This window comes from Montipora foliosa, chromosome 4 (assembly GCF_036669935.1).
Source record: "Montipora foliosa isolate CH-2021 chromosome 4, ASM3666993v2, whole genome shotgun sequence".
NCBI classification, from domain to species: Eukaryota; Metazoa; Cnidaria; class Anthozoa; order Scleractinia; family Acroporidae; genus Montipora; species Montipora foliosa.
Window position 1 is genome coordinate 48,665,243 of NC_090872.1, and position 14,577 is coordinate 48,679,819.

The window sequence follows — 14,577 nt, forward strand, 5'->3', positions numbered from 1 at the left end:
GTTGTGCAATTCATAAGAAGCAAATATCCTGAAGAAGCTTTGATGATCGCTGGTCTAGGTGAAAATCAAAGAACCAAATGTGCAAGATCGACATCGTGGAAGAAAGGTTACATGCCTGGACAATGTGATTTGACGTTAATGAACCCAACAAGCAAATTCAATTCTCTGTGCATTGAATTCAAAAGCCCAACAGGTGTTTACAAAGTGTCTGAGAAACAACTTTACATGAAACAGATGTATGAAAGGAATAAATGCAAGTATCTGATGTGCAATTCTTATGATGACGTAATATTTGAAGTCGTCAAACACATGGAAGAGAGCAACGAATATATAAAACGCAGATCAAAACATTTCAAATAATATATAAATGTATATTATATGAACAAGTTTCCGAAAAAAATTCAATCTCAATCTCAATCTCAATCTGAATCGGAAGAATCTGAAGAATATTCTTTGTATGAAACTGACGAATCGGAAGAATCTGAAGAATCGGAAGAATCTGAAGAACATTCCCAAGTATCTTCCCAAGAATCTGTGAAAATATATAGATGATATATTATGGAAAATCAAAACGAGAAACCCAGAGGTAGACCGAGATTTTACACAGACGAAGAAAGGAGACAAGCCTTGGTTCTGTGTTATTTGTAATAACGATAAGGATTACACCCTAGCAGGTAAACATTGTCATCTTCAAACAAAGAAGCATTATCGCAATGCTTTGGTATACAATTTACAAAAAGAAACAGAATAAACCATTCATATGATCAATTTTTGATAGTTCAAATCATTCATTATCTGGATGTTTCGAATTTTTGCGCCATTTTAAACGCACTTAATTGAAAAGGACTTAAAAGAATATCTATAGTAAGTATATATGAATAATAATATGTCGCATTATAGTATGAATAAAAAAGATCTCAAAAAGCTCAGTAAATCTGAACTAATAAAGTTGCTTCTCAAGCAAGATAAAAAACCAGTGCCAGCACCAAGGACTGTAAAACCAATTAGACCAATCCCAAAACCAAGAAAGAGTGTAAATCAAATGGTTCAAGATTATGAAAACAACATAATTCTTCCACCATTGGAATTCAGGGATAAACCAGTACCAGCACCGAGAACCAAAAAACCAGTTCCAACACCTAGAACTAAGATTGAGCAAACAGCAAAAGCATTAAAAGGTTACACAAAGTCTTTTGAGATAAATATCAAAAACAACAAAGACCCACTTATGCAACTGCAAAATACAAGAAAGGCTGTTGCTAACCATATTGAAAACATATTAATATCAATGAAAGGGCTCAAGTTTGTTGAAACACTGAGGGTGACATTCGAAAAGGAAACAGGTCATGAAGAAAGAGTCGTTAAAACAGCTTATTTCAACAGTCAACCCCAAACAATAACAAATGACACACAAATTGAACTAGCTCTATCTTTATCGAAACAAGACATACTGAATAAGATTGCAGTTTGGATTTCAGAGGGATCTGGTTGGACTGTTGAATCAGTTGAAAACCATTATCTCAATATCGTAAAATATGAACCAATGAAAGGATCTTCTTACATTAAACTACCACATGAACTCAGAAACAGTTCTCAAAGTTTAATAAACATAAAAAACAGTGACAATGAATGTTTTAGATGGTGCCATATTCGACATCTTAATCCTCAAGACAGAAATCCTCAAAGAATAAAAAAATCGGATAAAGCATTCATTGAAAATTTGAATTATTCAGGAATTGAATTTCCAGTGAATACTAAACAGTACAACAAAATAGAAAAACATAATGAGATCAACATCAATGTATTTGGTTATGAAGAAAAACAAAAATATCCCATTTATGTGTCAAAAGAAAAGTATGAAGATTGCATGAATCTGCTTCTCATAACAGAAAATGAAAACAAGCACTATGTATTAATCAAAGATTTCAACAAGTTTATGTACAATCAAACAAAGCACAAAGAGAGGAAACATTTTTGCATGCATTGTCTTCAGTGTTTCAGTTCTGAAAGAGTATTAACTGATCATAAAGAAAACTGTATCCAAGTGAATGGCGCACAAGCGATTAAAATGCCAACAAAAGATGATAACATACTAAAATTCAATAATTTCCATAAACAACTACCAGTTCCATTTGTAATATATGCAGACTTCGAAGCCATAATTGAAAAAATACATGGATGTCAACCCAATAATGACAAATCATTCACTGAAGCTTATCAGAAGCATGTAGACTGTGGTTATGGATATAAGGTCGTTTGTTGTTATGATGATAAATATAGCCAACCAGTACAAATTTACAGAGGTACGAAAGCTGTTTACAGATTTATGCTAGATATGCTGCATGAAGTCAAATATTGTAAAAATGTTGTGAAAAAACATTTCAATAAACCATTGAGAATGACTGAAGATGATGAAGAGAAATTTCAAAAAGCTGATAAATGCCATATATGTGAGAAAGAATACAATAAAACTGATGTAAGAGTAAGAGATCACTGCCATGTGACTGGTCAGTACAGAGGATCCGCTCATCAAGATTGTAACCTAAATTTCAGATTGACTGAGAAAATACCAGTTATCTTTCACAATCTCCGTGGGTATGACAGTCATTTTATAATGCAAGAAATTGGTGAAATAGTCAAAGAGCATAAATATACAAATAAGAAAGGTGAAAAGTGTCAAATGAACATCAATGCAATTCCTAATAACATGGAGAAATACATGGCTTTCATGCTTGGTAATCATCTGACCTTTATTGACAGTTTCCAATTTATGAGCTCAAGTCTTGACAAACTGGTGAGCAACCTACCAAAAGAAGCATTAATATATACTTCTCAAAAATTCAAAGGTAAAGAGCTTGATTTCATGAGCAAGAAGGGAGTCTACCCATATGACTTCATGGACAGCTTTGAAAAATTCAGTGAAAAGCTACCACCAAAAGAAGAATTTTACAGTATATTGAATGATGAACATATAAGTGATGAAGACTATACACATGCCCAGAATGTGTGGAATACATTCTCTCTCAAAAATATGGGTGAGTATCATGACCTGTACCTTAAATCAGACATCCTTCTGTTAGCTGATGTATTCGAAAACTTCAGAAAGACCTGTCTGCAATACTACAAACTGGACCCATGTCATTATTTCACCAGTCCTGGTCTCTCCTGGGACGCAATGTTAAAAATGACTAAAATGCAATTGAAACTAATGACTGACATCGATATGTTTCAATTCATCGAAAAGGACATGCAAGGCGGGACAAGCTACATCACCAACCGATATGGTGAAGCTAATAATAGATACATGAAAACATATGACAATAAGGCACCCTCAAAGTACATAACGTATCTAGACGCTAACAATCTATATGGTTGGGCTATGTCACAATACCTACCAAATGGTGGTTTTAGATGGATGACAGAAAAGCAAATCAACAACATAAATTTGTCTAAATACAGCGAGAACAGCAAAAAAGGATTAATATTAGAAGTAGACCTAGCATATCCAAAAGAACTACGTGATTTGCATAATGACTACCCACTAGCACCTGAAAAGGTAAAAGTCAACAAAGACATGCTTTCTAATTATTGCCAAGAAATAGCCGATAAATTTAATGTATCAACTGGTTTATTTCATAAACTGATACCTACATTAAGCAATAAAGAAAAGTACGTTCTTCATTACAGAAACCTTCAATTATACACAGATCTTGGTTTAAAAATAACTAAAGTCCATCGAGTGTTGGAGTTCAATCAGTCACCATGGTTGAAAGAATACATTGATTTCAACACACAGAAGAGAACCAATGCCAAAAATGCTTTTGAGAAAGACTTCTTCAAGCTTATGAATAACAGTGTATTTGGAAAAACAATGGAAAATATTAGAAAGCGAGTAGATGTCAGATTAGTAACTGATGAAAACAAACTATTAAAAATGGCTGCTAAACCAACATATGTTAGTAGCAAGATCTTTAATGAAAATCTAGTGGCAGTGCATAAAATCAAAGAAACACTAACCCTAAACAGGCCGGCATATGTGGGTATGTGTATCCTAGATCTTAGTAAGACACTAATGTATGATTTTCATTATAACTATATAAAACAAAAATATGACAGCAAAGCTAAATTATTATTCACAGACACAGACAGCTTGACCTATGAAATTGAAACCAGTGATGTGTATCAAGACTTTTGGAATGATAAAGACAAATTCGACAACAGTGATTATCCACAAGATTCACAATATTTCAACACGGCAAATAAAAAAGTAATCGGTAAATTCAAAGATGAAGCGGCAGGCATACCAATAACCGAATTCGTCGGATTAAGATCGAAAATGTATAGCTATATGAAAGACAACCAAAAAGGAGGAAAGACCGCTAAAGGAATCAAAAAGAATATTATAAAAAATGACATCAAACATGAAAATTATAAAGAGGTTCTATTTAATAACAAGCAAATGTATCATACAATGAAAACAATCCGAAGCAACTTACATCAACTTGGAAGCTATGAGTTGAATAAAGTGTCATTATCTTGCTTCGATGACAAGCGGTATATTCACGACAACAGTGTGACAAGTTATGCATACGGTCACTATAAAATCTAAAAGGTTGGCTGCTGACGTCACGGCACAGCAGTGCCGGTCTACATACAAGTACCGCAAAATGAAAAAATGTGCTCGTACTATTCTGCTTTTCTTAGGTATGGTTTCGTATTATGGTTACCATATGATATATAGGAGTTGGGTTGGTATGAGAACATTTTTGCAAAAAATGTGCTCGTACCCCCAACTCCTATACTACTGAGGAGAGTGTTTTACTGGGAACTAAACCACTCGTAGATTCCATACGCCACTACATCCGGGACCCGAGTGGCGTATTTTCCGTATGTCACCTTTGTGAGTGTCGTATCGTTCAATGACGTCACGATTCCCGCCTTTTTTATAAAGCCCAGCCGTATTTGTAAAACGTGACTACTTTGAAACACAATAAAGTCGGAATTTATCAATATTTAGTCTCCATATAATGAAAAGAACATTACACGTTGGCTCGAAGATCTGAATTTTATGTTCTCGTGGCAAGAACAATATCTCACTCGTTCGCTTCGCTCACTCGTGAGATATTGTTCTTGCCACTCGAACATAAAATTCATATCTTCTCGCCACCGTGTAATATCCTCTATATACGGATTTATTACATACTTCAAGAATTTTTTTGTATTTTACTAACAGTCTACATTTTCTTTAGTTTATTGGTTGTTACCAATGGAACTATCAATAGGCTTTTACCCAAAAAAATAAGAACCCGTTTCACTGTCGTCTCCCTCACGTTTGCCGTGTTGTACATTGAATACATTTTCTTTGCCATAGGTTTCAATTTCAGAAAACTAAGAGAAAGAATGAATCTTCATACGGAGAACGGTTTTGGAATGATTCCGTTACCACAATGACGTCGAAGATACTTGAGATTGAAGCCACCATGTTGGAAGTGAGGGAGTCGTCAAATATTTACCAATAACGTCAGCAAAGAAGGACATTTCTTTTAAAAAGGCGTAAACGAAGCCAAAAAGGCTGAGATAAGTTGAAACATGAAAGAAACGAGGAAAAACTACCAAAATAGAAAAAATAAAACGTGGTTCCCGTGAAAATGTCGACCATATATAAACAAACTCTTGACACGTCGAAATCCTATTGCAATTTTACAAAATGTTACGAAATTTGCTGACCGTTTCCTCAACCGCTTCAGAGTTACGAATGTTAGAGGTCAGCATCCTTCCCACTCCTTCCCCACAAGGAACAAGGACTAATTAGGGTAAAGCTATGAAGCATTCCGTAAAGTAATTTTGGGGCTTGCCAGACTCCGAGAGATTGGCCCACCCTATGGGTGAAAGCAGCGATAAAAAACTCCTGGTACAGCATATAAAAGATAAACCTTTTCTTTTGTTATCACGGATTCGTCAAATTAATTTTAGCCAATATCACAATCGTCTTTCGTGCGAAAGGGAACCGGCCAGGCCCATAGGCTGGATATTGATGGTTTGCATCTGACGTCACGATGGCCATGTTGGTGTTCAGAACAATGCAGTAAAATGCCTTTTGGCAATTTGACTCTATTATTATGCAAAACTTGTGGGGCCATTTTCTATTGTTTTGTACACCAACATAGCCGTCTCATCACGTGGATACAAACCAAGAATTGTTGAGTGGGTGGGTGTTAGCGCCGCTGACGGGAATGTTTAGGGGGTCCTGAGACGAGATCCTCTTACGAGGTGTTCTGTAATTGTGTGCAGGTTTAGCGTGGAGGAATTATAAATTTGATAACTCTTATTGCAATAAAATTCAAAATCCTCACCTCCCCACCCACCTTTACCTCTCAAGTGCTATCATTGAATTTGGTCAGCGGTTGTCCCAAAGGGTAAATAGGGCGGCAATCTTCATTGATGTTCACCGTTTTGTGGTGGAAAAACGTCGATGTAAGAATGATAATAGCAGAGAAAAGGCAACTTAGATACCCAAAATTGATTTGCACCTTCAGGGATCCAGTACCTGGGCAGCAGAGATCGTCCTTTGTTTGTTAAATCATGGAGCGAAATTCGAACAATGAAACATTTATCTGTGGCAGGTAAGCCAAGCAGAAGCCCTTAAAAGAGGGTTTATCCCCCTTCAATTGACCTTTAATGTATTTAAATGTATTTTTCGTTTATTTAGGTTGTCTTATGTCTATCTTCGTGCGAGGTTGGTGAACGCTCCCTGTTAACGAGTCTTTCAATGTGGAGCCAAAACTTAGGCACGTTCAGAGAGCTATAAACATTCCTTGGAGGACGGGCCGTAGGGTTTCTCTCCGTAATGACAGTATGTATGGTACTTACTTTCCAGCTGCGTTGGTTTGATTGAAAAAGACCGCCGTACTTTCTCATAAATAGAGTTTGAAGTTTATCGATGTTCGCGTGTCTGATTAAGCTGTCTCGCTGGTAGCTTCATGTTAATGAAAGTCACCTTTGTGTATTCAAAAGACATGAAGTAACTGACCATCGTTTTTGTTTTGTACAGGCTTCGTTAGTTCTCGATAAATTGATCTTCAAAGTTGAGTCAAATTAAAGCCTCGATATAGGGCGCCATCAGCGTTTGAGCGGGTGAACCAAAAATCCCTCAAAACTCGAATAATTTAAAGATCCGATCAAGCGGATTGTGGGTTTAGTATAAGGACATGGAAGTCTTGCAACACACAAGAAACGAGCGAAATCTATTTTCAAACCATATCGACCGGACCGCATTTACGGAGATCTTAAGTTCCCTATTAAAACGAGATCTAAGTCCTGTGCATAAGCGAAGGATGAAGGCCGGAATGAAGGCTGGCTTTCACTGCTGACATAAGGAAAACTACAAGCTACATACACGCAGACGCATTTAATTTGTTTAAATAGTCTTTTGTTCTGGACCGTGACTAATGATCAAAACTCTACTGAGTTCGCTTTGAACTGGAGTATCTTGCTTGTGCTTATGCTTAGGTCGCTCGTGAAAAGAAGAATTTTAAAGGCCCACCTACTGTCCTTCAACTGACAGGCTTTTCGACCGTTTAGTTTCGCATTTGTTTTCGTAGCGATCTGATTGGATAAATTTCAGCTTTAGCAGGAACGCAATCATTATGCCTGTCGGTTGAGGGTGTTAGGACAGTGGAGTAAATATTATGTACTCAACAGAATATTGCATTTCTGATTAGTCAATGACAAATGCATAAAGATTGCAGAGTGCAATACGGAAGTTGCTATGAAAACACACCGACAGAGTAATTAATAAATAAAAAACGTATGATCGTGCATTTCTTTAACCTGCGATCAGGCCCATATTTAGAATCGCTGGCTTATTTGTTTTCCTGTGTCGTCGCTTGCCAACCACACAGTATGTACCGCGCTAAACTAAAATGGGGCCTGGTCGCAGGTTAGCATTTCTTGATTTATGGTCACTCGTGACGTTTTGAACTCGCCGACGGCTCGTGCAATTTTGTGAACTTGCAAACCATCACTCATGCTCATAAACCCCGTAATGCGCCAGAAAGTTCATACGATTTGCCATACTGGTCAGCCATCCAATGAACACCCCTCTCAAACAGGGCTTCGCATGGGTGACAACGAAATTCGTACGCTTCAAATGCTTAGAATGTTGTTTTTCCCTCGGGAAATCACTCGCCTTTTTAAGCCATAACAATTTACGTCTTTGATGGTAATATGTAAATACGGCTGACTGTTTTATTTACCTTGTTATATAAAGACTGCTGCCCCGGCATGGGCTTTTAACAGCATTTTTCAGTAAGTAAATCCCTTGATCTAAGTTAAGCTTTTACCATGATATACAAGAAAAAGTCATTAATCCTTATTTCGCTTTATCCCAAGATTTCTTGGCTTAGGAAGGTGACCTCGGGGATATTTTGGGTGTCTTGCATTTTGCAGCGACAGTAGTTATTGATTATTTTGTTTCTAATTTGTTGTTATTTCCTGACGTCATTGCTACCTTAGTCTTTGGTGGCGCATCAATTAGTAACTTCCTGCTTAGTCTATAGGACTTAGCCAATATTTATTTCGATTGTACGGCTTATCCTCCTTGTTTTTCAACTTCATAGTCATACATTCTTAACCGCAGAAGATACTAAGATGCAAGAATGCACTCAACTAAATTCGACTAAACTGGTCAACTAATAGTTTATTATCACACGACAAAGTAAATTCGCTTACGAAATTGTTCTTGTAACACCAATACCACGAGATTTTGAAAAGAAGGCGAAAACATCACTTGAAAACTAAACTACTTAAATGTATGCCACACGTGCAGCACGGTTTTTGTTCTAGTTTAGAACTGATTACAATACCATTTTTTTTTTCAGTCGTAGCGTTGCAGTTAATGGCCGTCTTCGTTGCTTTAGCTCCTCCTAGGTGACTTTTATAGCACTAACTTCGAAACAGACTATCACAAGGCACCTTTCAATCATTTCCAGTCAAAAGTAAATAGTTTACGGTACTTAAGATGTCAATCCTGGTCAGTCAATTGGTTGATACTCAGCTCAGTTTATTTCGGCAATCTTGACTCGCTCATTGCATCAGTCTTGAGGTGATCTATATCAGCATACAAAGTTGCAAGGCTCGCTCTATTGATTTTTCCGTTACTCTTTTCTGGAGAGTGACTTAGATCCGCGTATATGACACCATGGTATGGGGCAGGCATCTTTAAGGAAAATAGTAGCATTTGATAGAGTTTTCATAAATTATTGCTTGCAAAGATGACTTCGCGCGCGCTTATGTTGAAGACCCAAAGAAGATCTGGATTAAGAGGATGTTGAGGGGTGCAGTTAACTTCAAAAGTTTCTCCTCTTAAAAGGAGGTAACTGAGAAACCATGTTAAGCTGCCTTGGTAAATTTTATATGCAAATGCATTGAATTCCCAGGTAAGGACTTTTTAAAAACCTTAGGACCCCTGTCACAAGTCACATCTCTTGTTCATATACTCTGCAAAACTTAAAAGAATCCACAAACGCAAAAAAGAAAAAAAAAATAAATAAATAAATAAATTGAAAAAGAATAGTGCATTGAGTTCCGTGTGTTAGGGTTTAACCTATTCTAGTAGTGGCATGCTCACCTTCAGACTCAATCTCGTACCCAGAGTCCTCGGGCTTTTTGGCCAGCGGGTGAGCGCCCGGAGAGACTCTGGGATAATCGACTCCATTTTCCCAGAAAACGTGGGTTCCGGTCTTATGACGTGTCGTTGAGTTTAAACGGAAGCAGAAAAGAGAAAACCGTTAACAGTAGAAATGGCGGGTTGAAAGTGTTTGAGAAACAAGAATTTTAGCCTTGCACACAAAGAAACTGGAGAAATGATCATTGGCTTGCTGTAAGAGCAAGTGAAGATGAAACCTCTGACGCTTTCGGTGAGTGTATTTTTGGTGTTTCAGCGTACATTCCACCGTATAGAATGCAATGAGAATGCCATCGTGCAAGCAACACGACCGACAATTTTTTTTTGTGGAAACGACAATTTGATGTTTCCGTAATTCTGAATGGCTTCGACAATACCTTATTCCACGGATTTCTCCTCAAAGAGACTGATGTAATGTTTTCTCACGGTACTTTTGCAACAGCAACAGTAATCACTTCACGCAGCGTGGGAAAATTCCCGTGCGGTATATGACATAATTCAAACCTCGTCGTTTTATTATTTTTGTGATTTATATATTTCTGAGGTAGAAAAAATCAATCAGCATTGAAACTTGTTTTAAATTTTGAATCTCCCTCCAAATTCTGGGGCTTCCGAATTACTTACCGACTTGTCGGACTGCCACTGTTACGCAAGCGGCCAGTCAAAAATATAGTTCAAATCGATTATCCCAGAGTCTCTCCGGGCGCTCACCCGCTGGCCAAAAAGCCCGAGGACTCTGGGTACGAGATTGCTTCAGACTAGACTTGACGGTTATTATGGAAATGAGATTAGGACGTAGATGGCGGGAAATTCAAATTTTGAATGAGATGCGTGTAGTGATGCTACATGTAAAAGTAATTTTTACTGGGCATGTAGGGAAATTTACGTCATGGATTTATATCCTAAGCTCATTTGCATAATAACCGTCAAATCTGGTTTGAAGGCGAGCATACCACTACTTATTCTCCTCAGATACAGTGTATATGTCTTGGCAATGATATCTGAAAAATATGAGTAGAAGCAGAGGAAGTCAAGAGGACTTGTCGAGTGCTGGAATCGAACACCAGGATTAGAATGGAGTTGACAGCGCCATAATGTTCAAATTTGTTCAAATAATCAAGCAGCTTCATCTCCATTCTAAGGATATTTATTAGCCTCTATCAGGGTGTAATCCGAGCGGCGGGCAGCAGCTCCATCAATGTGGTCTGGGTTCGATTCCTCGAAGGAAAGGAGCGTTAAGTGTCTAGTTGTTTTAGCGATGGAGCACTAATTGAGGACACTGTCAGCTGGAATTAACAATAACGCAAATCAAGTCAAATGTTGGTTTTTGAGGAGAGGGGAAAACCGGAGTACCCGAAGAAAAACCTCTCAGTGCAGAGTAGAGAACCAACAAACTCAACCCACATATGACGCTGAGTCTGAGTGGAATCCGGGCCACAATGGTGGGAGGCGCGTGCTCTCACCATTGACTATGTTTGTTGGTTCTTTACTCTGCTCCGAGAGTTTTTCTCCGGCAGTCCGGTTTTCCCCTCTCCTCAAAACTATGTATTAAACAACTTTAGTTCGGACGGTTGTGATTGATGGTAGTTGTCGAATTCTGTCCTGTAAGTAAGAAGTGATAAAGAAAGAAGAAGAAGAAGAAGAAGAAGAAGAAGAAGAAGAAGAAGACGAAGAAGAAGAAGAGGAGTGAGGAAAGAAGAAGCATTTTTCTATGAGCTACAGACTGAAGTTATATGGTGATATAGTTCCTGACTTGATAGGACTGAATTATTTCAAGTCATCAAGAAAGGAGCTTTGCTAGCGGACAGTTGAGTAGTTGTACCTTATAATTAGTTGTTGCAAGGTAGTAGTCTGTCCCTGTAAGTCAACAAGTATAGGTAGTAGTGTTAACGCTCCTAGAATACGTAGATAAATTGAGGTAATAAGAAAATCGCTAGTTCTCTTGTCTTCCTGTCGGTAATTGCTGTAACAGACTGCTGGAGGATACAGCTGATTAGCCTTTCCAGGACAAATAAAGTTATAGGAAATTTCACCTGTCAACCTTTAGCCTAGTAATTCGTCATCAAATCCGAGTTTAGTGTAAGACCACTTTACATAATCATTTTCATCTAAGCACTCTGCAACAAGACAGTTATAATTTACCTGTGGAGGTTGTCGTTTCTTGTTCATGTTGTCAGCAACCGCATACAGGTCATCTTTGCATTCATCTTGTCTTGACGCATTTGTTTTACAAAGGCTCCGTCTTTCTTTTTCACTTCGTTTTCAAATCCAAGCGATGAGAGATCCACGCTGGCTTTATAGTTTCTCTCCGTTTCCGGTTGGGCATGTATCTGTATCTTGCATCTCAGGGTCTCTGTGAAACGTCACTTTGTCTTGATTGTCATGAATGTTAACAACTGCGTAAACATGCTGTCTTTCCTGGTCATTTAAGATGTCGCTTTTTTCTGAAGTTTCAGCTGGTGTGGATTCGTCGCAGGGAGCAAGGTACCCATCACTCGACTGTGACTGGATTAGTGCACTTTGTTCGTGGCCAAATGACTCTCTGTGGCGTGACTTTCTTTTTTCGTATTTAATATTTGTGGGAGCATTCTCTTGCTTAATTTCATGCATATCTTCATACTCCTCCATTTCCCTTTCGTAGGGAAGCCAATCAAGACGCTTTCTCAATTGGGTGCAGTTTTTCTGTTGTTGATCTACTTGTCGTCTCTTCGTGTTCGAGGCTTAAATAGGAAAGAAAATGATAATTTAGCAAGGTGCTTGTAAAGAATTGTAGCGATGTGTCTCTCACCTTTTAGAGGTCCGAACTAGAGAAACCTAATGGTATTAATTAACTTGCTTTTCTCAGTGCAGTGTATATATGCAGCCAGGTGGACCCTAACACACTACACTGGGAAGGTTTTACGTAGGCTTTTACCAGAAAGTCAAAGAGTCTCTGCATCACATGCAGAGACTCTTTGACTTTCTGGTAAAAGCCTACGTAAAACCTTCCCAGTGTAGTGTGTTAGGGTCCACCGTGGCTGCATATATACACTGCACTGAGAAAGCAAGTTAATTAATACCATTAGGTTTCTCTAGTTTCGGACCTCTAAAAGGTGAGAGACACATCGCTACAATTCTTTACAAGCACCTTGCTAAATTATCATTTTTCTTTCCTATTTAAGCCTCGAACACGAAGAGACGACAAGTATATCAACAACAGAAAAACTGCACCCAATTGAGAAAGCGTCTTGATTGGCTTCCCTCCGAAAGGGAAATGGAGGAGTATGAAGATATGCATGAAATTAAGCAAGAGAATGCTCCCACAAATATTAAATACGAAAAAAGAAAGTCACGCCACAGAGAGTCATTTGGCCACGAACAAGTTCACTATCCAGTCACAGTCGAGTGATGGGTACCTTGCTCCCTGCGACGAATCCACACCAGCTGAAACTTCAGAAAAAAGCGACATCTTAAATGACCAGGAAAGACAGCATGTTTACGCAGTTGTTAACATTCATGACAATCAAGACAAAGTGACGTTTCACAGAGACCCTGAGATGCAAGATACAGATACATGCCCAACCGGAAACGGAGAGAACTATAAAGCCACGTGGATCTCTCATCGCTTGGATTTGAAAACGAAGTGAAAAGAAAGACGGAGCCTTTGTAAAACAAAATGCGTCAAGACAAGATGAATGCACAGATGACCTGTATGCGGTTGCTGACAACATGAACAAGAAACGACAACCTCCACAGGTAAATTATAACTGTCTTGTTGCAGAGTGCTTAGATGAAAATGATTATGTAAAGTGGTCTTACACTAAACTCGGATTTGATGACGAATTACTAGGCTAAAGGTGTGACAGGTGAAAATTCCTATAACTTTATTTGTCCTGGAAAGGCTAAGTCAGCCTGTAATCCTCCAGCAGTCGTTCCAGCAATATGACCGACAGTAAGACAAGTATAACTAGCGATTTGTATCTTAAATTACCTCAATTGCGTAGCTACGTATTTCTAGGAGCGTTAGACACTACTATCCCCTATACTTTGTTTTGACTTACAGGACAGACTACTACCTTGCAACAACTAATTATAAGGTACAACTCACTTCAACGGTCGCGCTAGCAAAGCGCGTCCTGTTTCTTTGATTAGTGACCTGTGGAGGGAATAATTCTTATCCCCGTGATCAGGGTCAGGAACTATATCACCATATAACTTATCAGTCTGTAGCCGTCATAGAAACATGCTTCTTCTTTCCTCACTCCTCTTCTTCTTCTTCGGCTTCTTCGGTTCTTCTTCTTCTTCTTCTTTCTTCTTCTTCTTCTTTCGTTTAATCACTTCTTACTGACAGGACAGAAAATTCGACAACTACCATCAATCACAACCGTCCGAACCTAAAGTTTTAATACATAGTTTTTTGGAGGAGGGGAAAACGGACTGCCGGAGAAAAACTCTCGGAGCAGAGTAAAAACCAACAAACATAGTCAATGGTGAGAGCACGCGCCTCCCACCATTGTGGCCCGGATTCCACTCAGACTCAGCGTCATATGTGGGTTGAGTTTGTTGGTTCTCTACTCTGCACTGAGAGGTTTTTCTTCGGGTACTCCGTTTTCCCCTCTCCTCAAAAACCAACATTTGACTTGATTTGCGTTATTGTTAATTCCAGCTGACAGTGTCCTCAATTAGTGCTCCATCGCTAAAACAACTAGACACTTAACGCTCCTTTCCTTCGAGGAATCGAACCCAGACCACATTGATGGAGCTGCTGCCCGCCGCTCGGATTACACCCTGATAGAGGCTAATAAATATCCTTAGAATGGAGATGAAGCTGCTTGATTATTTGAACAAATTTGAACATTATGGCGCTGTCAACTCCTTCTAATCCTGGTGTTCGATTCCAGCACTCGACAAGT

General features: G+C 38.5%; 1 protein-coding gene across 1 annotated transcript; it reads left to right on the forward strand.

Moving 5' to 3' along the window:
- Positions 1-901: 901 nt before the first annotated feature.
- Positions 902-6,808, forward strand: LOC138001513 (uncharacterized). The gene is made up of 3 exons (XM_068848127.1): positions 902-1,909; positions 1,994-3,856; positions 6,710-6,808. Exons 1-3 carry the CDS (start codon positions 902-904, stop codon positions 6,806-6,808), a joined length of 2,970 nt encoding a protein of 989 aa, XP_068704228.1.
- Positions 6,809-14,577: the final 7,769 nt, after the last annotated feature.